This window comes from Microtus ochrogaster, linkage group LG4 (assembly GCF_000317375.1).
Source record: "Microtus ochrogaster isolate Prairie Vole_2 linkage group LG4, MicOch1.0, whole genome shotgun sequence".
In the NCBI taxonomy this organism is placed as follows: Eukaryota; Metazoa; Chordata; class Mammalia; order Rodentia; family Cricetidae; genus Microtus; species Microtus ochrogaster.
In genome coordinates this window covers 64,708,540-64,734,232 of record NC_022030.1, presented here as the reverse complement: position 1 = coordinate 64,734,232, position 25,693 = coordinate 64,708,540, and the positions used below count along the sequence as shown (strand labels likewise).

The 25,693-nt window shown below is 44.9% G+C and overlaps 1 protein-coding gene across 6 annotated transcripts in view; it reads left to right on the top strand.

The window, feature by feature from the left end:
* Window positions 1–115: 115 nt before the first annotated feature.
* The window catches only part of Eif4e2 (eukaryotic translation initiation factor 4E family member 2), a 26,635-nt gene continuing 1,057 nt past the window's right edge, over window positions 116–25,693 (top strand). Inside the window, exons 1-8 of one of the 6 annotated variants that reach the window (XM_013351747.2) lie at window positions 148–208; window positions 3,422–3,496; window positions 6,061–6,175; window positions 7,558–7,692; window positions 11,926–12,030; window positions 13,508–13,660; window positions 13,757–13,893; window positions 15,442–15,704. In XM_013351747.2, the coding sequence (XP_013207201.1) occupies window positions 3,483–3,496; window positions 6,061–6,175; window positions 7,558–7,692; window positions 11,926–12,030; window positions 13,508–13,660; window positions 13,757–13,893; window positions 15,442–15,514 (732 nt within the window). In that variant the 5' untranslated portion in view covers window positions 148–208; window positions 3,422–3,482 and the 3' untranslated portion in view covers window positions 15,515–15,704. The other 5 variants (XM_013351746.2, XM_005361744.2, XM_005361742.3 and 2 more) reach the window with 5 other exon arrangements.

Sequence of the window (25,693 nt, the reverse complement as noted above, 5' to 3'; positions counted from 1 at the left end):
CCGAGACAACCCGGACCGTGACTTGCGCCGGGACGAGGCCACCCGTCAGAGAAAGAGGCCCCGCACCCGGCCTGCGCGCCAACGTTCCGCTAAGCGGCTCGTCAACCGGAAGTAGCCGGGCCCTTGACGAGGGACCAGGCAGAGCGGAAGTCACTCCGTGAGGCAGTGGCGACAGCGGCGGCGAGAGGATGAACAACAAGTTCGACGCGTGAGTGACGCGTGGCCGCCCCCGGGGCCCCTTCCCCCAACCGTCCCCCGGGACCGCTCCCGCCGGGGCCGGGCGCGCACTCAGCCGAGCCGCTTGCTCCCGGGCCGCCGGGGCCCGAGCCTCCCTGCGCTCGCGAGCCCGACGGGGCCGGGAGAGCGCGGCCGAGGTCGCCGGGACCCCTGAGCCGCCGGACCCCGGCGCGGCGCGGGCCGGGGGAGGGGAGGCCGCACCGCCCGGAAGGAGATTTTTTTTCGGACGCCCCGCCCTGGTGGGTGCGGGCTGCTGGCGGCGTGGAGGGGCGGGACCTCGGCGCTTCGGTTGTTTCCGCAGCCTTGCTGCCTTCTCTCTGAACGCGGCTTCCCACCCGCACTCGCTCCGCGTCCTGGGAAGGTCACCTCTCCCTTCTGAACCTCGGTTTTGTCTTCTGCAAGCGGGGACTGTAACAGAGCCCGTGTCGTAGCGTTGGGCAGCTGCGATGAGGTAATGGGGCAGCCGCACTGAGTACTGTGGCCTCTCTAGTACGGAATGCTTTTCATCTGAGATCCTTTCTGCTTCCTCCCCAGCCCCACCCCCTCCTAGTTCCTATCTTCCAACTCTTAGGGGGCTGCCCACTGCTGCATTCTTTCCAAGTCCCCACTCATCCCTAATTCCAGCTCCGAACAGTTGGGAAGTACAGAGAAGAAATATAAAACTGTTTGGGGAGGAGCATTCCCCTCTTAATGATGATGTCTTTTTGCATTTAAAAATAATTTTCCTTTCATTTCACAGCACTTAAATTAGTATTTCACAAGAATTGTATCTTTCCGTAGTGCTCCTTTTTGTAACGCTCCCTCCTTGTTTAAAGTAATGTTTTCAGAGGCCTACATTTTTCAGCTCTGCGCCCACCAAATGTTTTTGCCAGTACAAAAGTTCCCCACTCTGAACTCTTGCTCTAAGTTCCCTAGTGGTTAGAACCCACCTGAAAAGAGCAGAGCACACTCTACTACGCTTAGAGGTCCTTGTGTAAAATGCTGATAACGAGGTGTGAGGGTCAAGTGGAACCACCTTAGGTGGAGAAGCTGCAGTGTTTCTGGTGTGCAGGAAGTAGTGGGATGCCAGCCGGCAAGGCAGCTCTTCGGAGCTCTTCCTGGTGGCTGAGGGAACTCTCGCTTTCTGAGAAAAGCAGTTCTCTTCTCCAGCCTGCTGGCTTTGCTGAGCCCAGCAGGAGAGCAACCCTCTTGGCCTCCCGTCCTAAGTCCTGCAGTTCCTAGCTTCCTATCTGCAGCCTTTCCATCCTTCCTTTTCTTAATTGAGCAAGTCAGATTGCATCCCAAGAAAATGGTTTTTGGGCCATTTGTCTCAGATAAGGGTGGTTACAATGGCCACTGTCTTAAGACACCTTAGGACTCCTTCAACAAGGCCACGCCTCCTAATCCTTGTAATCCTTTCAGACAGTTCCCCTCCCTGGTGACAAAACGTTCAAATATGTGAGCCAACGGGGCCATTCTCATTCTAACCTTTTTCTAAAAGCTTTTTTAGGTTAGCATAAAGTAACAGGTTCTGTTATGACTCCTTCATACTTACGTATTAGTACTTTGTTCTCATTCTTTCCTATCCCCTACTGTACTCCCCATGGTCTCTCTCCTCTAACTGATCCCCATCTAGTTGGTTCCCCCTTCTGCTTTCCTATTATATGTATCATGTTGTCCTCTATTTCCCACTGCCTTCTTTATGATAACTCTGCAGAAGAGATCTTAGGCTCCTCAAGGCTAAGTAACTAGTGCAAGATAGCCTAAAGGCCCAGCTCAGCTTTGTTCATGGTGCCTTGATCAACACTTTGCTGGGTGGCTTTAAATACTTGTAACTATTAGCTATTTTAAGGAGTGGGTCTTTTTAACACCTGCCTTCTAACTTGCAGAAAAAAAATAAATAAAAGCTTGGTTTCATTTGAAATTAGCAATTAGCGATCATATACCCTTGCCCCTAGTTTTGGTTTTGTCATTTCGGGTTCTCACATGAAACCCTGCAGGTTGTAGTCTATTGTTCCATATCTGGAGTCTGCATGCTTTATTACATTTTCTGAAATTTCCCAGGCTGGCCTCAAACTCAACAGAGATCCGCCTGCCTCTGCTTCCCGAGTGCTGGGATTAAAGGCGTGTGCCACCACCACCAGGCTAGTTGCCTTTCTTGTTATTAATGTGTAAAACCCTAAGATGCTCTCTCAAGAATTATAGTACCAACTATGATAAACTTGGTTTTCAGATCCTGCATTTTTAGATGCCAGGCTTGATTTGGTCCATTTTTTACAGTCCCTTTCTATTATTAGCTTTTGGCCTATTAAGTGTTTCTAAACCACCCAATTTTATATCATTTTGATTTTGGAGATCTATTAATTCAACATATTTGTTTGTTTGTGTCTGATGCTAGAGGTATAGCAAAGAATTAGATCAAGTTCTTACCTGCACAGAATTAAGCCTAGTTCAGAAGGTGTTGGGAAATACCTGAACAGAAGCTTGACACTTAGTCTGGACATAAATTGGGCAGTCTGTGGAGTGCTGCTGTTTCAGTGTGACTGTTCCTTGGCTCAAATCCAGCTTCAAGCCTGGAATAGCAGCTTCTGAAAAGTTGGTTGTAAAACTTTTGCCTTAGGTGTAGGCACAGAGAGTGGGTTATTTAGTTAACAACTTCTTCAAGAAATAGAAGCAGGCCAGGTGTGGTGTAGCACCACACCCTTGATCCCAGCACTCGGGCAGAGGCAGATGTATATCTGTGAGCTCTAGGATAGCCTGGTATACATAGTGAGCTCTAGGACAGCCATGACTGCACAGAGATCCTATCTCATAAAACCGAAAAAGAAAAGTACTCGGACTGTTTCTGTCGTTCATTTGTGAAATGAAACCCTTGCCTCCCATGAAGGAGGTGCTGGGGTCTACTACCAGCCTCACCAAAACTAAAACAAAGGCCAGAGCATGAGGACGCAAAATGAAGTCAGTCCATTAAGGTTCCTATTTGCTGGCTTAGAAAGGAGTCTAAGATGGTATCAGAGGCAGGCGGATCTCTGTGAGTTCGAGACCAGCCTGGTCTACAAGAGCTAGTTCCAGGATAGGCTCCAAAACCACAGAGAAACCCTGTCTCGAAAAACCAAAAAAAAAAAAAAAAAAAAAAGATGGTATCAGAATGATAATAGCATTGTTTTTTTTCTCTGACTTGTTTTTGTTTTCTGTTTCCTAGTAGTGACTGAAGGAAAACCACTAAAAAGGAAAAGAACATAACATTTTTCTTGGAGCTGGCAAAAATGGGAGATCCTAGGTGACTGTCTTTCTTGAACCAAAAACCTAATGAAGGAGCCTCAGGCTATAGTAGAGATTAGCAGCAGTATCTCTAGGGTGTGCCCACAGAAGAGTTCTTGATTGGCCTTGACAGTACAGCTAAGACAAATATATTTGTTTGTATTAAGAGCAAAACTGGGGAGTTTGATTTAGCCTATATTGGGAGAGAGTAGGGAATGTTGTCCTGAAAGTGAGTCCTGAAAGGCAGTAAACCAGCAGTGGAAGCATGACTACATGCTAAACATGGTAGGGTGGGCAGAGATTAGGGAACTGCACTTAGGGGGACACAGCAGGAGTGGAAGGGGTTCATTGGTAACAAGCAGAAGATGCTTTGGGACATGGAAACAGAATGGGCCTTTGCACCAGGTTAAGGCTTTGTATGCCTTATCTCCACAGTTCTTTGAGGACGGACACTCTGGTAGCTAGTGAGATACTTGGTTAATATTGATAATTTTTAATCCACAGACCTTTGTCCATGTCAGGCTCATTTTGAAAAGGGAGCTAAACAATACAAGTTTACTCAAGAAAGGAAGTTCATGAGCACTGGTGGTGTTTCTGATGCCGTGCTCATCAGTTCCCTTCTCCATTCCCTTTCTCGAACTGGCTACCCCTTCTTTTGCTCTAAGTCTTGCTTCTTTCATGGACCCTATAGCTGCCTCAGTGTCTAAATCCTTGGTCTTTGCTCTCCTTGATAAAATCAGTGTAGAGAGGAATAGGTTATTAGGCAGACTGAACTGCCTTTAGCTCCTATGCCTTACCTAGTTGGGTCTTGACCAGGGTGGGAATAGGGAGTCTGTATCACAGGGAGTGGCTACCCAAGTATCCCCTACAATATGGCTGCCACATGGGCAGAGCAGGCACCCCAACATAGCTAGCTCATCCATGCTACTATTTATAGGTGTATTTTATGTGTCGATTATTAAAGATTTTATAGACAAAAACCCACTTTCCAAATGTACAGTGCTGTACACCATGTTTATATCTCTGTGTAGGATGATATCTGAGCTATAAAAGTAGCTTCTGGTAACTGTCTTGAAAATACTCGATTCTGTTTATGTGTATATACTGTCATAGAGCCCAAAAGTGATCCAGGAGAAAACAGATGGGTGAAGGGTCTAATTCTAGAGTGAATGCTATTCTCTTCGTGTTTTGTTTTTGTATGTTGTGTGGTTTTTGTTTTTGTTTTTGCGACAGGATTCCTCTGCAGCTGTCCTGAAACTCACTCTGTAGTCCAGGCTGGCCTTGAACACAAAGATCTACCTGCATCTGCCTCCCAAGTGCTGAGATTAAGGGCATGTGCCACCATCGCCCAACTATGAGTTCTATTTTTTTCTCCTTTTTTTTCAAGTATATGTATAAAAGTCAGAGGACAACTTAGCAGGAATAGGTTCTCATTCCAGGATGTAGGTTACAGGGATTGAACTCAGGTCTGAAGGTGTCCTTATCTACTGAGCTATCATACCAAATTAAGCAAATGGTGCTCCTGTCTTTGCCCTAACCTCTTTGATTTTGTCTGAATCTGGTGGGTCTTAGGTGTTTTCACATTTAACTCAGCTTATGAGACAAGAACACTTCCATTCCTCCTTTTTTAAATTTAACCTTTCTTTAGTCAGTGTCATCTTGTTTTGAGTGCCAATGATACTGAGATGGTGTATGATATTACTCTGAAGAAACCCTTTTACTCAGGCTAGAGAGATGACTCAGTGCTTAGGAGCACTAGCTGCTCTTCCAGAGGTCCTGAGCTTACTTCCCAGCAACCATATGGTGGCTCACAACCATCTGTAATGGGATCTGATGCCCTCTTCTGGTGTGCATGAAGACAGAACATTCAAACACACAAATAAATAGATCTTTAGAAACCCTCTGACTTGAGAAAGAAACAGTCAGGGAGGAAATGGCTCCTTGGGTTGGAGGGAGGTGTTTGTCATAGAGAAAGGTTGCTGGGGAGGAGAGGACTATGACACTGGACATGACTCAGCTTCTAAAGTCTTCTGAAAAACTTTTGGTGTTGTACTTTATTCTAGAGGGTAGGTAATAGAAGCTGACAATTGAGAGTCTTACGAATACAGGTTAAATAACAGTCACATTTAGAAAACAGAGGAAAGATTTGTGTTGGACCCATTTAGAAATTGATAATTAATTAAATGACTGGAGAAGAAAATAGACCTAAGACTTAGGAGAGAGGTGGGAAGGAGAGGAGGAGCAATATATGTAGATGGGCAAGTTTTTAACTTTCAGATATCAAAGGAATTATTTGTCCAGAAATTCTCATTACTGACTTATTCTTGACAACAAAAACCACCCTTTTAACTGCTTTGTTATGCTGCTGATGGGAAACGGAAAGACTGGTGGTTGATGGTTGGGGATCACAGGTTAGCTAATTTAATGGTAGTTATTGCTTAGTTCGCCCCTTTTGCCCTTTTCATAGGCCTGTGATTTGAGTGACTTTGGGCTAGTTACATGGTTGTTCTGTGGCCTTATAGTTTTGTTAGGTAACAAGATTAGTTTAGTCATGGAATGACATTAATTTGCTTTTCCACTTAGCTTAAAAGATGATGACAGTGGAGACCATGATCAGAATGAAGAAAACAGCACACAGAAAGATGGTGAGAAGGAAAAAACAGAACGAGACAAGAACCAGAGCAGCGGCAAGAGGAAGGTATGTTTTGGGCTATAACTCAGGTGTGGTTACCTTTAGCTGTAAGCCTTGGTTGTCTCCTGGAGTCTGTATCTAAAGATGGCAGAGGAACTTGATGGCAGGTACTCTTGGGACCTTTGATTTGTTCTAAAAATAAAAGGTTGAGGGGGCTGGAGAGACTCCCTCCTCCATGTGCTCTTGTGCGTATGCACATACATGTGCACACTCTCGTGACCACAAGTATACTTACAGAGACATGAAAGGATCGTGAGACTTGGGGTTCAATTCTCAGCACTGAACACAAGGGGAAAGGTATAGAGAGGACAGAAGAGGGTAGCAAAGAGTGCATGGGTCACTAGGTGTGACCAGAGCCTGGAAGATGCATATATGGAAATATCACAGTGAATCCTTAGTATGCAGTTATAATTACAAGTTTTAAAAAATTTAAATGACTATAGAGTTAATTTTGGAACTTAGAACTTTCTCTATTGTGGGTCTTGGAGTTGCTTTTCAGTATTCTCATGTGAGATGGGGGAGTCAAGGTTCTCAACTGGTGCTTCATTAAAGGCTGCTCAGTAATTCAATCCTACACATTGCTATTTTAGACTCCTCAGTCAGCAGTAGTACACATTAAAAAGTGACTTGGGATAGAGAGAACTTAGGGAGTAAAAGACCTAAGTGGCCTCAAACTCACAGATCTGTCTGCCTCTGCCTCCCAGTGCTAGAATTAAAGATCTGTAACACCACCGGGCGATGGTGGCGCACGCCTTTAATCCCAGCACTCGGGAGGCAGAGGCAGGTGGATCTCTGTGAGTTCGAGGCCAGCCTGGTCTACAAGAGCTAGTTCCAGGACAGGAACGAAAAAGCTACGGAGAAACCCTGTCTCAAAAAAAACAAAGATCTGTAACACCATGTCTAGTCAGTGTAACACTGTAAAATGTTTATTAAGGATCAGAGAAATGGCTCATCAGCTTCATGCCTGGTGATCTGAGTTCAGTCCTTGGATCCCACAGAGAGAAGGAAAGAACCAACTCTGAAAATTATTCTCTGATCTCCAGACACACCATGGCATGCATACTCCCACATTTAGTCTTTCACACGTATGCATGATAAGAAAAATAATCGTAATTTAAAAAACAAGGTGCTGAAGAGATGATTTAGTAGTTAGGAGCACTTGCCATTCTTACAGAAGACCAGCGTTTGATTCTCAGCACTCATGCCAAATAATTACAAGCCCTTTCCTGGCCTCCGCAAGCAATCCACGTGCATGCACGCCCATGTGCATGTGTACACACACACAAAACAAAAAAACTAAATCTTATAAAAAGGGCAATACAGTAAATGTTTGGACTCATATCCTTGTGACAAATGCCATGAATTAACTTACCTTCTGGACTTCCCAGGCTGTTGTCCCTGGACCAGCAGAACATCCCCTGCAGTATAACTACACCTTCTGGTACTCTAGGAGAACCCCCGGCCGTCCCACCAGCTCACAGAGCTATGAGCAGAACATCAAGCAGATTGGTACCTTTGCCTCGGTGAGTACTTAGTCTAGTGGACTATCCATTGGCATGGCACTTGTCCCTGCGTTTCTGTCACTGTCTACTAGCTTAGTAACCTGTTAAACATTCTGGTTTCCTTACTAGACTGGCTTGCACTCCTAAGATCCTGTTTGTTCAATTCTTAGGTTTATCTTTAGTATCCACAGATAACATTTAGATAATCTAAATATGGGAGTGGTTGCTTTGATCAGAAAGGCATAATGCAAGATAATAAAAAAGAAAGGGGGGTGTTTATTTTGAAGTTTCTTATTTGAGCAGGTATTTATTGAGTCCTTATATACAGAGTTGTTATAGGAGAGACACAGTTTTATTGTATATGGTATCTGTCCTCATGAAATTAAATTCTGATAAATTTGTGGATGTCATCACTACAGAGTGCTCGGGCTCTTTCTCACCCCAGCCCACCCTTACCTTTGCTCCTGGCTCTTTACTACATCTGTAAGTTCAGAGACCTTAACTACATATAACTAATACCAGTGTGTCTTGTTCAACAGAGATTCTTCTGCACCCCTATGTTCAGTCTGTGTGCAGAATCGGTTTTCTGAGCGTGGGTCTTGCTGTGTAACCCAGCTGACCTGGAGCTTGCCACAGCCCTGTCTCAAGTTCTAGGATTACAGATGTGAACTGCCACGACCAGTTTATCCATTTATTTCTAACACAGAAGCCATCAGAGAAGTTTTGATTATCTGTTATGTGGGAATGTTAGACTAGTTTCCATGTACTGTGACAGCTGCTATGTTAGGAACAATTGATTAAACAGGAGGATCAGAGAAAGAACTGGGAAAAACGTTTTCATTCAGGGTTCTGTTAAATTAGTTTGGAATAACTGTAATTATGTCTTGCATTTTTCTCTCCTATATAGAAAAAATTGTAAAAAAAGAAATGTGAGTTTACCCCAAGGAAACAAGCAGATTTTGTTTTTATTTTCTTTCCTTGTGGTATTAAGAGTTTTGCCATCAATACCCTCAGTATTCACTGGACAAGTAATACAGCCTAAAGTCTGCTATCATAATCCACGGCCTTAGGAAATGGTTTGTAGCCAGGCATAGTGGCACATGTCTTTAATCCCAGCACTCATGAGGCGGAGGCAATTGAATCCCTGAGTTGGAGGCCAACCACGCGTACAAAGCGATCTCAGGACAGCCAGGGATACACAAAGAAACCCTGTCCCAATGAAAAACCTAAAAGAAAGAAATGGCCTATGGTAATAATCCCTCCCAGAGAAATAATGATAACGAATCCTTTTTCAAATCCAAAGCAGTAGCTCCGGTGTTGTTTGATTGGTTGGTTTTGGGGTTTTTTTTTATCCCCCCCCCCATTTCCTCTCCTTCCCTCCCCACCTCCCTTCCTTCCTGAGACAGAGTCTAACTATGCTGACTTAGAAGTTACTATGTAGACCAGCCTGGCCTTGAACCCACCAAGATCTTATTGCTTCTGCCACCACATCTGGCCTAAAGGTTATTTTTTTTTTTTACTGTTGTTTACGTGTATGTGTATATATGCATACATACTTGTAAGCATCCTCAGAGGGCATTGGATTCAGTAGAACTGGAGTTACAGGTGGTTATGAGCCTCCTATTGTGGGTGCTGGGGGTCAGACTAGTCATTTGGAAGCACAGCAAATACTCGTAATCACTGAGTCATCTCTCCAGCCCAAATAGATGGTTTTTCAAAAGTTCCACTTCAAGCCAAAAATACTGCTCAGTGACTCAGAAAAGAGGCTCAGAAAAGACCTCTAGGAGTCGTTGCAGCTCCTTTTCTCATCAGACATTTGAGAAGGTGGGAATCCACCTATCACAGAGCCAGGCACCAGCACAAGTTGTGATTTTGTTTGTTTTGAGACAGGGTCTTGCTAGACCTTAGTCTGGTTTGGAACTTGTGATTCTTTTGCTCAGCTTCCTGAGGAATGGCAGCTGTAAGCCACATTTCCAGCACCCATGTCAGATAGCTCACTACTTCCTGTAATGCCAGCTCCCAGCTTGAGGGCATGTACACAGACACATACAGACACACACACGCACATAATTAAAAATAAAAATCTTAGCCAGGTGGTGGTGGTGGTACACGCCTTTAATCCCAGCACTCGGGAGGCAGAGGCAGGCAGATCTCTGTGAATTCAAGACCAGCCTGATGTACAAAGCGAATTCCAGGACAGCCAGAGCTGTTATACAGAGAGACCCTGTCTCAAAAAAACAATAAATAAATACTTTTAAAAAAAGGCATCTTTCAAGGTTTAATGCTATTTTTTTTATTATTTTATTTATGGGAGTGTGTGCACATGAATGCAGGTGCCCACAGAGTTCAGAGGTGTCAGATAAGTCCCCTTGGATCTGGTGTTAAAAGCACTTAAAAGCCACTTGATGTGAGTGCTGGGAATCGGATCAGCTCCTTAGGAAGAGCAGTATATGCTTTTAACTACTGAGATTTCTTTCTCTAGCCCCTTAATACTATTTCTTAAGCTTTTTTATTTTATCTCTCTTTTGGCTTGGATACAAGTTTGTGTATTTTGTCTATAAGATCTGGAGACCTAACCATCAAATGATTCTTGCCTGAGAAATTAATATATTTTGTCCCCACCACATCCTTCCATTCCTAGTTCACAGTAAGCCTTGGTTCTCATGAGCTTACTTAGTTTTTTCAATTGTTAGGGTGGGTAAAAGCTTAGATTAGTGCTCACTATATGTGTATGACCACTTAATATTCCAGATTACTGTATATACAGATAGACCTAGCAGTTGCAGAGATGAAGTATTGCTTTAAAATCCTGTAGATGGCATTAGTTCTGACTTTGAAATATAGAAGACATTTCACATGTTCTATTCTGGAAGGCAGCTGGAGAAAACAACTATTTCATGTGATAAGTCATTTTCTCTTGCTATCTAGATTTAACAGGGGCTTGAATTTTTGCCAGTACCTGTTTCCTGCTACACAATTTCTTGAGTGTGGTCTTGGTAGTTACTAGTAGTAACTGTCCATGTCTCCACTTCCTAAAGTGCCTCCTTACTGCTAGTGCCTACAGGTGGCCTCTGTAGATCACAGGGGACCAGAATGATGAGTATAAGTGATTTGGGTTTTTTGTTGTTGTTACTGTTTGTAAATTTTGTGTGTGTGTGTGTGTGTGTGTGTGTGTGTGTGTGTGTGTGTGTGTGTGTGTGTGTGTATGCCTGCCTGCTGAGTGTCTACAGAAGAGAGCATCAGATCCCTGGTGTTGTATTTATAGGCAGTTGTAAGCCACCTAGTGTGGATGCCGTGAAATGAACCACTGAGCACCAGCCCTTTTGTTTGTTTGTTTTTGAGGCAGTGTCTCACTATATAGTTTCATCTGGATGATCCCAAACCCCTAACTCCTGAATACTGGTGAATTACAAGTGCATAAATACATTTGAAAGAAAAATAGAAATCTAGTTTTCTTCAGAAGTTTAAGATAAATCAAGGAGAAAAAAGTCTTTCAAGCTGAGAGGAGGAATGGAAACCCTAGGCTGCAGTGGAAGACCCTGTTTAAAGGAAAAGAAAAAAGTAAGATTTGGCTCTATGAGTAGGCAAGTGCAGCCCTGTGGTAATTGACATACCTTATACAGAAGGGTTTCAGTTGTGCAAAAAGCTGGTTTTGTTACTGCATGGTGGCAGGAGGTATGTCGATGCGACTTGCTGCTAGCTGAGACCAGCATTTTTCACCAAGGTTTTTTATTGTTGTTTTTAGATTTTAGGTTTATTTTATCTGTATTAGTTTAGTGTTTGGCTGAATGTATATCTATGCAATACATGTGTGCAATACCCAAAGAAGTCTGAAGAGGGTATTGGATCCCCTGGGACTATGAATCACAGGTGGTTGAGAGCTGCCCTGTGAGTACTAGGAATTGAATCTGGGTGCTCTGGAAGGTCAACAAGTGAACTTGACCCTGAGCCAGCTCTCCATCCCCAGAGTTTATCTTCAAAGTGTTGTATGTTGTATTTTTGTTTCCTTTTTCTTTTGTTTTTTTCCTTTGATTAAACTGTATTAGCTAGACATAGTTTCTTAAATAAGAAACCATGTCTCAAAACAAATACAGTATATGATAGACTTTTTTCTACCCTACTCCAAATGAAGTTTGCCCCCCAGAGGAGATAGCTGGGGCAGTGTCTCCCATGTTTCTCTTCTTCAGTAACACAGCTTTGTGTTCATGCAAAGAAGAGAAAAAGTTCTTGTACTCTTGGCTCTTCTTTCTGCAGGTGGAGCAGTTCTGGAAGTTTTACAGCCACATGGTACGTCCTGGGGACCTGACAGGCCACAGTGACTTTCATCTCTTCAAAGAAGGAATTAAACCTATGTGGGAGGTGAGGACTTTTGAGAGCAGATTTGTTTCTTTTTGTTTTCTTCTTCTAATTTAAGCCCTGCCAAAATGAAAACCATTTTGAAGTTTTCTCTTGAAGCTGTAACATTATTTGATAAATTTTGGAAGTCTGTACCTCTAGGAAAAGGCATTGATGCAATTGCATGTATTCTTGGGTTGTGGCTGCAGGATGATTTTAAAGATGGTGCTAGTTTAGTTACTATTGTATTGCTGTAAGAAACATCATAACCAAAGCAACTGTTATAAGACAAAGCATTTCGTTGGAGCTTGCTTACAGCTTCCGAGGTTTAGGGCATTATAGTGGCGGAGACCATGATGACATGCAGACATCACTGGGGAACAGTAGCTGAATATCCTGATCCATAGGGAGGGAGGGGGAGAGAGAGAGAGAAACTAAGAGAGACTGAGACACTGGGTTTGGCATGGGCTTTTGAAACCCCAACATCTACCCCCCAACCCCTGAAACACACTTACTTTAACAAAGCCACACTTCTTAATCCTTCTAATTCTTTCAAAAAGTGCCACTCCCTGTTGACTATGAATTCAAATATATGAGCCTCTGGGGACCATTCCTGAGACCATCATAGGCTCTGTCACTTAAATGGTGTTGTTACAGGGGTAAAAAGCTTTTTAAAATGTTCTTGTTCCCATAGAACTTGTGTTTATGTGTACATGCTTAGTAGATAGAAGATTAAAGAGGTAAGAAAAAGCTGGTAACAGCAGACCCAGAGGTGAGCTCTGATCTCTTTGCAGAGCTGTTACTTAACTGCACTCTTGTACAACACATGTTCTAGTGCCAGAGCATTTTCTAGGGAGGAGAAATGTTCTAGAAGATATCAAAATCTTTCCTTCCCTGCAGTCAGCCCTTGTTCACATATCCCTGACTCTGAGACATATTCCTCCCAGTGCCCTCAGCATTCTTCACCTGCTTTACATGTTAAGTGTTTCCTCACGACCATATGTGCTTCCTCTGAGGGTTCTAGCCATATGCTCTCACTGTCATGTGTGGGTATTACAGTAAGACTCGTTAGACCGTGTGACTGTGATTAATTTGTTGTCTGTCTCCTCTACTAGATTGTGTCTGAGTTAAGATCTGAACTTTTGTCTGTGTACTTGATACTTAGTGACAGTCAGCTTTTAGCAAATGGTGGTTATGGTCTGTGTTTAAAATGGGACATTATTTCACTTGGGTTCCTGAAATAATTGTTCTGGCAAAAGTGAATTCTTTTTAAAAGATATAGTTAGTTAATTAGTTACTTAGTTAGTTACTTAGTTTGTTGTTCTCAAATGATTTAGATCAAGGATGCCTTTTTTCCCTCCTATTTCGTCTCTCAATGATAATGAAGTAATGTTGAATTAGAATGTGACCAGACTGCCCTGGTCTTCAGAGATGTTCCTTTGGTATTCAAAGATGACACTGTGGACCAGTATTCACCTCAATGCTTTCTGTCATTCTATAGGATGATGCAAATAAAAATGGTGGCAAGTGGATTATTCGACTTCGGAAGGGCTTAGCATCTCGCTGCTGGGAAAATCTAATCCTGGCCATGTTGGGGGAGCAATTCATGGTTGGGGAGGAGATCTGCGGGGCTGTGGTCTCTGTCCGCTTTCAGGTAAGTCAGCCCAGGCCTGTGTTCTTTCTTGTGTTGCCACTGCTACTCTCATTGCTGCTTCTGGTGGTTTGATAATTCATTCCGTTCCTCCCTTAGGAGGACATTATTTCTATATGGAATAAGACCGCCAGCGACCAAGCAACCACAGCCCGAATCCGGGATACTCTTCGGCGCGTGCTTAACCTACCTCCCAACACCATTATGGAATACAAAACTCACACCGACAGCATCAAGTACGTGTTGGGGGGCTTGGGGGGGATAGGTCCCTGAGCTTAGCAGAAGTAGCTCCATAGTTGGGCCCAGACACATGTGGTCATACATGACACTGACTTGTGGAGTAGGGCTTTGGCCACTTGCTGAAGTTCTTGTTAGTGAGGCTCCAAGGACCTACTGTGAGGGGTTGTGAAGCAGAACCCCAGTTTTCCTGCCTGGGCTGGCTTCATTTTTACAGGCTGTCTTATCTTTCCTATGCTAACCACTATTTTAAAATGAAAGACAAAGCTCTTTCAGAGGTTCGGTTTTTTGTTTTTTTTTTTAATGGCTGTTTTTAAAGACAATTTGATTGAATAATAAACTCCTCTTCCCTGCCCACCCTGACCCCACCTTTGCATGTCTGTTTAACCTGTTAGCTTTAGTCTGTTTTCTTTGTCTTGGGAGACTGACTTCTTATCAGGGATGGTGACTCCACTTTCTATGTTTAGAACTCAAGTCTAGAGGAAGTAGGGTAGATTGTGAGCGAGGAGAACGGAAGGAAGGAAGGTAGAGTCATAGGACAAAGAAGACAATAAGTGTTGTCTACTTTGGGAATCACTGGTAAGGGCTTGCTCCTTCAGGGTTAGTGACAGAGATAAACTCAGGTCATTATGAATAGGTTAGGGAAGTGGCTGACAGATTGTCTCAAAGGAGGATGGAAAGCCAGCCAGGAGTCAGGTCTCTTTATGTTTATTGTCTCCTGTGGCCCTGAGTCAGTATGTGCCTTTGGCAAGTCTCTACCTCTCTGTTTCAGTTTCTCCAGCTATAAGATAAGAATACAGGAATAAATAGTAAGGCGTGGTAAGGCTGGTTTAATCTTTATAACTAAGGGTCATTAGAGCAAGAAAGCTCTTACAGGGCCAAGTATTATTGCTGTCATCATTAGTACAATGTCATAATCATGCCGTTCCTGTTCAAAACTAATAGTGAGCCAGTAGTTGTGTTCAGCAGGGATACTATGTGAGACTCTTTCCCATGCGTTCACATAGGATGTTGTGGGTGGAGTTTGCTTCTACCAGCTAGGTGCCAGTTTTTAACTGGGAGTACTGCCATGGGAACTGGTCTGATATCCGATGGCTAGCTCTGACTCACTGCAGCGACCAGTACTCATTTCCCATCTATGGACCTGGTTGCTTGTCTCAGCAATCCTGTATCACTGCTATTTTTCTTAGAGTAGGTCTGTCTTACTCTCTGCTGCAGGATAGACTAGTGTCTGCCCTCCTGCCAGGTTTAGTCCGAGCTCTAAGGTCTGCATCTTTCCCTAGGATTCTTGTTTGCTAGGTTCCCTTTTAACCTGGTTAGGAAAGGGAAAAGGTCGTTCCATTCACTCCCCACTGTTCTCCCTTTCTGATACCTGGAGGCAGTTCATCTTGACTTATAAAATCCCATGAACAAGTCCTTCCAGGACTTAGAGCCTCTGGGACTCCTGCCCTGCAGCTGTAACACCCTCCTCAAGACCCAGATGTCACTTTCCCTTGCTCCCCACTCTCTTTCCTCTCCCAATGAGCTACCTTTTGCACTTCCACTAGAATGCCAGGCAGGCTGGGCCCCCAAAGGCTCCTTTTTCAAAACCTCTGGAAGCCGCGATTGAATGTGCCATGACACTCTCCCTCTCTGGATGGCACCATCATTGAAGCTGGCGTCATCGGAGTCTCTTGTTCTGTTGGCGTGCCACCTGGAAGACCCTTCTGTCCTGGACAAGAGGAACGGAAGAGCATGTTATGCTTTGAGAACAGGCTGACAGCAGCAGCTCCAACAACAGCTGAGATCACAAATAAATGGTGCTAAACCAGCTTGTCTCATGCTCTTGCTCTTTATGGTGCATCAAGATGTGGCCTTTGGATTGACTGTCACCATTACCAAGGGATGGCACACAGACTTCTCCATGCAGGGCCATTCAGGGAATCCACAAGCCTATTGTGTAGTCATATGGTATTTTATTCTTGGACTCTTGCAGTATGACATAAGGAGGTGACATCTAACAAAGTAAGCCCCGACTGCCTGGTGCTCAAGTGTATTAGTTTCCATCCAGTTAGACCGGTGGCTGGCCCAGAGTAGCCGCTGAGTTCAGGTCCAGCTTGAAAGTCTCTTAAGGTTGGAGAAGGGATATTCTTGGCTTTTCTTTGCTAATTTCCATTTGCTTTTAGTTCATAGAAATCTCTTGCTTGGAGCTAAAGCCCTGCTTCTGTCTGTCTGTGGCTGTACATACATACTTTTTTGCTTTGTGCTAATGGGGTATTCTCTCTGGTGCCAAAGCCGCTTGGCAGCCTCCTCCCTTTCCTTGCAGAGTAGATTGTCTTTCTCTTTGGTAGTCTTGCTTGGTGAGAGCCCTTCCTTCCTCCTCCTAGCCCAGAGTTACTGTGCCAGCTCTAGTGTAAGAGGTGCCTTCATCTTGGGGAAATTTACCCCTGAGGTAATCTGAATGTACACTTGCCTTGTGAGTACTATGGCTTTGCTTATGTGTGTGTGCAGCTTGGCTTTCAGGCCTTACTCTGCATGGAAAGTCTCAGCAAGCTTTGTTAGCTACCCCCAAAACTAAAAATTAAAAAGCATTTTTGTTGCTTGAGTGGGAAGTAACTACAAGGTTGAGTTTTCCAGAGTGCCTCGTCCAGTCTATTAGCAGCACACTCCTTAATACCAGCTGGCTGACTTAATCCTGGTCTTTGTGTGACCCAGGAGTCCACAAAACACACAGTGAGACCTTAGACTCTGTGTTCTGGAAATGTTCGTGCCAGTGCTGCTTCATCACGTTCTCCAAATTGACGTATCCAGAAAAAGGAGATTTGCTGGGATGCAGAAGGCCTGTCGTTTGTTGAGCACATGTGAAACACTGGCTTTCTTGGGCCTTCGACCTTATCTTTCACTGTGGGGTACGTGTGCATTATAGCTGTGCCAGCAAATAAACTTGATGCCACTTTCCAGAGTTGGTGCCTATCAGCAGCAGACTGAGGTGAGACCCCTTCAGGTGCCGGCCACTGGTGAGGTGTCAGCACGGCTGCCTTGGTCTCTTCCTTGTGGCTCCCAGCATCTGCTGAGACTCGAGAACGCCAGCAGTAATGACTGTCTCCCACGTCCTCTGGAGATGAGGGCAGCTAAGAGTGAAGGGCATGTGTTTAGGAGTTGCTCAGCTTCCTCACTCAAGCATTACCCCAGCTTTCTGTTCTGTTTCAGCCAATTTCTAGTGTCTGTCACCTGTGTGTCTTTCCAGCCTTCCCTGATCACCTGCCTGCTGTGGTTTTCTGCAGCATTGCCCCACAGACAAGCTCCTTTGCTTGGTCCTTGTGCTGCTCACTATCCCTAAGAAAGACAGAGCTTACTCACTTGTGTTCGTGCCAGGTCACAGCTCTAGAACTTGCCATGTCGTCCACACTGGCCCCCAACTCACATCAGAGTACTGGGATTAGAGGTGTGTGCCACCGTGCCCAGTTCATGCCTAGCTCATGGCTCCTCATCATGAAGTAGATTTGCGTTTTCATAGGTTTGGGTCCTCACATCAAATGGCTCACTCCATTCTCTATTTGAGGAGAAAATTCATAGCAACGAAAATTCTGGAGCCACCAGGGTACTGCTGTCCCAAAGGTAGTTAACACAGCATTGTCTTGTGAGAAAATTGCTCTTTGGAGTTCCTCACTGATTTCTTGTGCATCTGGTCTGGAATAGAAAAAGGGCCTTCTTCCCATAATGGAGCACAGTGCTGGAGAAGACTGGGATTTCTCTGCAGAATAAGGGAGAAGGAGAGAGACAGGCCAAATGTAGACTTACTTTACCTGGTTGGCTGTCATTGTATTTCAGCATTGAGCTTTAATATGCATATGAGGGCCAGCACACTCACTCATAGTTCAGTCATAACTTGGTGGTAGTGGGCCACTTTAGATTAATGGCTGCCTAACCTTGCATTGTACGCTGTGCCCAGTTTAGCAGGTGGCTGAACCCCTTTCTAGGTGTTGAGGGCTGGCTGAGAACAAGGCAGTGGTGCCCGTAGGCTTTGGGCAGGGGTAGGGAGGCATGGACTTACACATAAATAAGGTCCCTCTGAGAATTTGCTTTCTGCTAAGTGAGATGGGATCAGTTGCTGTCACTGGATCTGCTTAGAATTCCCAGTCGGCTGCATTAATCTCTGGTTTGTTTGTTCTTAGATGCTCGAAGCATAAAACAATTTTTAGGATAACTTTAAAGAAGGAAGTTTTGATGTTACCTAATATACTTGGGATGCCAGGGGAAGGGAAAGGAACTAGAAAGTCCCATCTGGTTGGCCTTTGAGAGTAAGAGTAAGTACACCAAGTGTTATATTTCTCCTGAGTCCATGCAAGGAAGTTTCCAAACCCAGAGTCTCCATGTCTGAGCTTAGTTTATTGAGTGTACTGGAAGGATCTCCAGATCTTCACCCAGTGATCTGTTGTTAGGCAGGTGTAGTAAGGATGGAGCCTTCTGGAAACAAAAGAAAAAATGTGATGGACTTCAATCCTGCTCTGTAATTCCCTGCTGACCTCTAAGTTACTTACAGTGGAAGTTAAATCTTGCTGTTAGAGAAGTTCCCAGGTCACTGTCCAAGCAATGAGTTTTCACTCATAGTGGAGCTCTCCAGTGTCCCTTAGGAACCCAGAGTACAACTCATCACTGTCTCCCCAAAGCTTGGAGCTGACAAGTTCTGGCATGCTTCCTAAATAGCCTTAGATTTCCCTTTGAGTAAGTTCTCATAAACTAGTAGCTTTGATAATATTCTGGGGGAAAACATAAATACTGCTATTTTGCAGAGGGAAAATACTGATGAAACTGGGACAGACATTACGTAGTCCTTAATAACTTTACTTAGTTTTGGGACGTGATCTCACAATGTAGCCCTGGTCATCCTGGAATTTACCATATAGACCAGCTGACCTCAAGACTCTACAGAGATCCACCATCCTGTTTCCCAAGTATTGAGATTAAAGGTGTGTCCTACTTTACCCAGGTCCCCATTCCTTTTTTTTTTTTAAATAAAGAAAAACTGCCTATAGTGCCTGGTAATGAAATATATTTTAGTACTTATAATACTAAATGGGTAGTGAGGGGCATGATGTATTGTCACTCAGATGTATTGTCACCAGCAATAGGGGGATAGAGGAGGCAGAGTTCTTGAGTTTAAGGCCAGTGTGGTCTACATTAGCAAACTCTAGACTGGCATTAAGTGTGATATATAGTGCCTAGGACAATCACTGCTTTCAAACTGAAAAGTGGGTAGGACAAAAATGCGAGAGAAAATGGGGTGGGGAGAGATCCCGGAACTCTGGAGGATCTGAAGTCTCCTTTTTCGTGCAGCAGCGCCTGGCGACCTGTTTGTGGAATACTGGCTGTGCTGTGAGCTGAGTGTGCGTCCCTCCATTCCCATTTCTAGTTCCTTCCTAGTCACATTTCTAAATTATGTTCACCAAAATGTGTTGATCGGCATGCGGTTGTAATGAGCTGTGTTAACTGGAAATGTTGGCTGCCATGACCCACACATCTTAATTCTAAAGATAGGACTTACATGGGTGTTTTCAGAATCAGATAGACTCTGACATATTTAGCATCTCAAGTTTAGAAAGGTTAGAAGGTTAGAAAGGTGAAAACAGAGAACATGATCTATAACTGGATTGCGTCTTTAGTGATAATTCTGGTGGATCCCTGGCTTTACCCTCAGGGTCAGGCCCAATGAAGAAACATGGCTTACACTACTTGTTTCGTGGACCCAGTGCAGCAAAAGCAGGCACAGGTGCCCTTGCTGAAGCAAGATGGACATGTTTGTGGGCATGGCTGAGCTTCAACTCTGACCTCAGTGGCCCCCCTTTGCCCCTGTTGAAGGAACACTGGCAAGTCCTCAGGGGGGTAGTGAAGGCTAGACTTCCTAAGGAAAGCAAGCCAAAATGCCAGCTGCCTGTCGGTCTAAGAAGAAAGCTGCTGAGACCTCACCGCTCTACCCAGCTCGCTGTGTTTCCAGTCAGCATGGAGGGTGTCGAAATGGGAGGTGGGCTGATGGTGTCTGCTCTCTGTTCAAAGCGTCTGACCTGAATGTGCTGTTGTTTTTTGTCTCTGGTTTACCAGGGCCTGGGAGGAGTTTCATGGCCTGGTGAACAGCAGCGGCCGCTGATCGGACGCTCCCCCTCTGTCTCTCACACTCAGGGTAGGGCCTTGTCTACCTTCTCTGTAACCCCATGACTTACCTGTCAGCTATAGGAGCCCTCTTCCCAAGGGGATGCCCTTCCCATTTGCCTCCCTGGGTCCTGTGTCTCAGGTCAGCAGACTTCCTGCTTCTGCTCCCATTTAGCTCTGTGCACCAACAGATCTGAGCTCTCTTCAGATGGTAACTTTTCATGAGAGTAACTGCACCATAGCGTCCTATTTTGTTCATCTATGGCCATTTTTAAGCCATCTCCCAATATTCTGTAGCTAAGGGACAGTTCCACAGGCCCCAGTATGGGTTAGGTGAGAGGTATGTTTCTCATTTGCTGCTGCCCCCTGTCAGTTGTGAGGAAACAGTGTTGTAAATTTGGTTTCCACGATGAAAGTCAGCAGACAGGTGGATTTCAGGGTTATGACCATGGTGACGTGACAGAGATGGACCCCAGAGTAGGGAAGGCTGGGCCCACTCCAGTGTCTGCCTACCTGAGTATTTGCAGTTCATCAAGAGAGTGTCTAGTCCATGTGGGTCTCTAGAAGAGGGAACGGGGTAAGTTTAGCTGAAAGAAGAGGAATATTTTCCTCACTTAGACGTCAGGCACCATGAACCTCTACAGTAGCTGCTTCAAGAGCCCTCTTGCCCCAGGAAGGATTGAAGGTTTCCAGAAAAGTAGACCTGCCACTCTCAGATGAGCTAAACGAGGTTACACTGTGGGGAATAGAAGCAGGCAACTGCAAGTCTGGGTGCTGCGTGGTGTGGTGTGATCTAGGAGGACTAGTTGCAAGATTCCTGAAAATGGATGGTGTTTCCAGCTCCCTTTTTTTTTAAAAAAAATAGGAGGTGGGTAGGGTGTGTGTGTGTGTACAACACCTTGGCTGTCTGCCTTCACTTCCACCTTGTTTGAGACAGTCTCTTTTTATTCGCCATTGCACACCCCAAGGTAACTGGTCCAAGAGATTTTACTCACTCTGCCTTCCTTATCGGAACATGAGGATTACAGACTTGCACCATCCTGCCGGGCTTTTTATGGGTTCTGGGAATCCAGACTCAAGTTCTTATGTTCGTACAGCAAGCACTTTGCCTACTAAGCTATCTTCCCAGCTCTTGTTTTGTTTTGATAGAGTTCATGTAGCCCAGACTGGCCTTGAACCCACTGTGTAGTTGAGGTAACCCTGAGCCCCTGATCCTCCTACCTCCACTTCCTGAGGGGTTGTATTATAGGCATGAGCTACCATATTGAGCTCCCTCTCCACACCCCGACTTTAATAGCTTGATTCTGTTATAAATTGAGTTTTGATCAGTCATAGTGATTCACACCTACACTCTTAGCAATTAGAAAGCTGAGGCAGGAGGATTGCTAAGAGTTGAGACCTACATGTGAATTCAAGGCCTACCTGGGTTATGTTGCAATCTTGTGTGTCCTCCCCTGCCAGCCCAGGGGGGGAGGGGGGTGTAATTTTTTTTTTTTTTTTGGTTTTTCGAGACAGGGTTTCTTTGTAGCTTTAGAGCCTGTCCTAGAACTAGCTCTTGTAGACCAGGCTGGCCTCGAACTCCCAGAGATCCACCTGCCCTCTGCCTCCCGAGTGCTGCGATTAAAGACGTGCGCCACCACCACCCGGCCCTAAATTCTTTAAACTAGAAACTTTAAATGACTTCTTCCTTCGCAGACTCTAAATTCTTCCAAGTGAAATACCTCTGACTGGTCTGGAAGAGTCATATTTTTGCATGATCACTACTGTATATTCCTCTTTGTAGCCCTCCATGTCTTTATGCACTTGATGGTTCAGGAGGAGTCTGTGAGGAACATTCTAACTGAAATCCAAAACGCCCATCACAGTACCGTAACAAACTTGAAAAGACCTCATAGTCCATCTCTACTGGTTGGATCTTGCTTTCAATGAGAGAGGTGTTCCAAGATGTAGACACCTGCCACACAGCATCTTAGCCTCCTGCTCCTTTCTTGCTTTGCTATTTTCCTATACAAATGGATCATGATCTGTAAAGAAAATTGATAGAAAAATTGCTGTTTAGATAATCCTAGCTGGGCAGGGTGGCACCTTAGTCCCAACATGGCAGAGGCAGGAGGATTACTGAAAAGGCCAGAGTGGGCCACATAGTATAACCCTTGCCCCCACTCCAAAATAATGAACATGATGACTCATATATATGCCCCTAGCACTTGGGAGACAGAAACATGGGCATGAGGAGTTCAGGGTCATTTTCCCTTATAGAGCAAGCTGTGCTACATGATCCTGTCTCAAAAAACAAAACCATACGTGCATACATCTTAAACTTGTAATTTTCCCCAAATTACTTGCTATGTTTATATGTTACATGTTTACACATACTGAGATTATTTTCTCTAACTTTGATTATGCAGCCGTGACTTTTAATGAACGTACACTAGGTTGATGAGTGGACCCTGGCTACCTGATCACTGGACTAGCATGGACAGAACAAGAGTGTGTGTTGCTTGTCAGGGCTGCTGTCATGATTGTTTAGTAAGACACGAGATTAAAATTCACTCCCATTGAACCTTGATTTTACAACTGTGCCAACTCTTCAAGGAGAGAAGGCGGCAAAACCACCCACCATGGTAGCCCACGGATAGCCAGGGATGAGGCAGGTGTACTCAGGGTAGCAGGTCATGGTGAACAGAGACTTGCAGGGGGCAGCATTCACCTGAGGACCCAGAGACTTTGGTGCCACCACTGGCACAGGTGCAGAGATGGACACTTGCAGAGGAACACATCCTTCTGAAATGTGCCCTCTGCCCAAGGAGTTAACCCCTCCCTTAGCCCACTATTCCCAAAGTTAGAACTTGAGTTAAGTGACTTTTGAAGCAAAGAAAATTAGAAAGTCATTTGGGAGTATTTGGACAGTAGTTTCCCCAAGGTAACTGGGACTATGAAGTTAGAAACCAGTTGGAATGGGAGTGTTTCTGAGATCTTATCAAGACCATATAATTGAATTCATAGGAATTCTGCCGATTTCCTCTCGGGCTCTGGGCCTGGGTACTCAGGTGTCTATATGCTCAGGCTATACCGCTCAGTCACACACCGCCACGTCATGGCCAGGGGGCTAGTTGCTAATGTTTCGTTGTTGTTTGGGTGATTGGTTGGTTTGATTTGGTTGTTGGTGGTTGTTTGTTTTAGAAGAGCAGAAGCACAAATAGGTGTATGGCACTCACCTATAATCTTAGCACTAGGGAACTGAGGCAGGAGGTCATCCAGGTCTATATATCAAGTTCCAATTCAGCAAGGATCACATAGGGAGAGCCTGCACCCACAGCAAACAGGTAAAGGAGAAGGACGAGTGCAGGAGAAGCCACTGACAGCCTCCGTCACTTCCTTTCCTATTCTCCTGTCACCCAGAACCCGACTGAATGTAGTTCTTAGTCAGGGAAAAAGTAGGCATTCTGGAATTACTTTGGGGAAGACTGGTCTACTGCTATAGATCTTGCCGCCATCCTGCTTCAGCTTGTCCTGGCAGAGCCTGCTACCTACCTTCATTGCTCTTTGTTTTTCTATTAATCTGGGAAGAGGCTCCCGGGTTAAGGCTCTTCTAATCTTCCTTTTCCATCTTGCAAACAGACCTTCAGATGATAGGACTGCTTAGGTTTTCTTACTAGAGAGAGTCCTCTGATGGGAAGTAACTAGACTACTGCCTGATTGTTGAAGGAACGTGGAGCAGAACTCTCCAGTGGCCTGCACAGAGGGAAGGGCATTTCTGGCCCAGCCCCAGCACTGATCATTATTTCCCTGAGCTCCTCTTCCTGCCCCTTACCTGTGCTAGATCCAGAGACTTAGCTACCCATCTCCTTACCCAGGAGACAGTCCTCTGTCTCTCTTCCTGAGTTGGAAAGTCTGGTCACTTTCCCACTGCCCTGCCTTCCTGTTTGTTCTCCCAAGAGCAGACTTGTTTTTGTCCAGCCTTGTCTGGGCACAGAGGCGGCTCTGAGAGGGAAGAAGTGGGGCAGAGCACACTTCCTGTGGTCAGTTTAGCAGGTGGCACATGTAGAAAAGGTGTCATCTGAAATGCGGGCTTAGTGACATAGCACACCAGCTAAGAGTTCAGAAAGAACCCTTGAACATCACTTCCTCATGTGCTCCTCTGTGGCATGGTTAAGGTTCCTTAGCATCTTTTGCTGGCCTCTTGTGACACTCCAGGAATCAATGGTTGCCAATTAACCTTGTGTTCTGCTGCTTAGATGCAAACAATTGATAGGTGAGCCACAGGGTCATGTGTGTCAGTTAGAGAAAGGCCAGTGGTGTTTGGAAATCACATCAGTTTCTTCCCGGTTCCCTGAGCAGTTCACCCATCTCTTGGCATATAGAACAGTGGGGCTCTTGGTCACTGTCAGCTTGTTTTCAGTAGCCAGTGGCAGTAGAGAACTGCCATGTGGCGTCCTGAGCATACTCCCTCTTCGTTGTTGATTTACTCTGGACAAGTTGTCAAAGCCCAGTTACATGTAGCAATGTTAAGGAAGATCAGTTAAATGCTACAGCAACCCTTTAATGGAAGAGGAATTGACTTCAGAAGCCTGAGAAATGAGAGTTTGTTTCAGAGTTTCTGGTGCGATTAAACTCAAAGCCCTGGGCTAGGGCAGCAGCTTAAAGTCCCTGCCAGGGAAACCCATGGGATTTTGAGGTTCAGGTGATGTGAGCTGCTGAGCTGTGGCTGGATTTCTAGACAAGACCGGTGGTCAGGGCTGCCTGCACCCAGTAGAAGGCACATAAGACCATACTGGGGCCACATCCCATGTTCCTCCTTCAGGAAAAGCTTTTCTGCTGGCAGCAGGGTACACCCTCTGGAGATGCTGTTCTGTTTTAAACTGGGTGGGCTGTGGTGGGTGGGGTTTGTTTATTGCTTGGTCTGATTGTGTCTTCCTCCTCCCTGTTTCACCTGCCCACTTGCCTTTGGGCCCCTGTTGTCCCACCTTAGGTGACTTTGTATGTTCCAGAGTTCCTTTTTTTTTTAATTCTATATTATATTTATATTTTATGTATGAATGCTCTGCATGCCTGAAGAGGCCATCAGATCCTATTACAGATGGTTGTGAGCCACCATGTGGGTACTGGGAATTGAACTCAGGACCTCTGGAAGAGCAGCTAGTCCTCTTAACTATTGAGCCATCTCTCCAGCCCCCAGAGTTCCTTAAAGTATTATATCCAGGCAGATGAATATGTATGTAGCCTTTCTTCTCGCCCACCTCCACTGAAGATAGCTGTTGTGTACCCACTGCTGTGTACTAGAGATTGCTGGTTGATCTTGGAGATGTTTCCGTATTAGCAGAAAGCTTCTCCCTTTTTAAAGCTAGTGTCCAATTGTGAGAATGTGCATGCATTAATATTTCACCTACATTAGGGAGTTACTAACCTTTTGCCTTTCCAAGCAAAAAGCTGGCAGTTTTTGTGGGGACTTTTAAGGCATGCTGCTGTTTGATTTTAGACTGGCAGGGAAGGGCTGGGTGTGGAGAGCTGGAGAACTGGTCAAGTCCTTTCCTGTGTGTGTGTGTGTGTGTGTGTGTGTGTGTGTGTGTGTGTGTGTGGGTACATGAGATCCCGTCTCACAAAACCAAAAAGAAAACAATATGTTCCTTTTTGTGTGTGTGTGTGTGTGTGTGTGTGTGTGTGTGTGTGTTT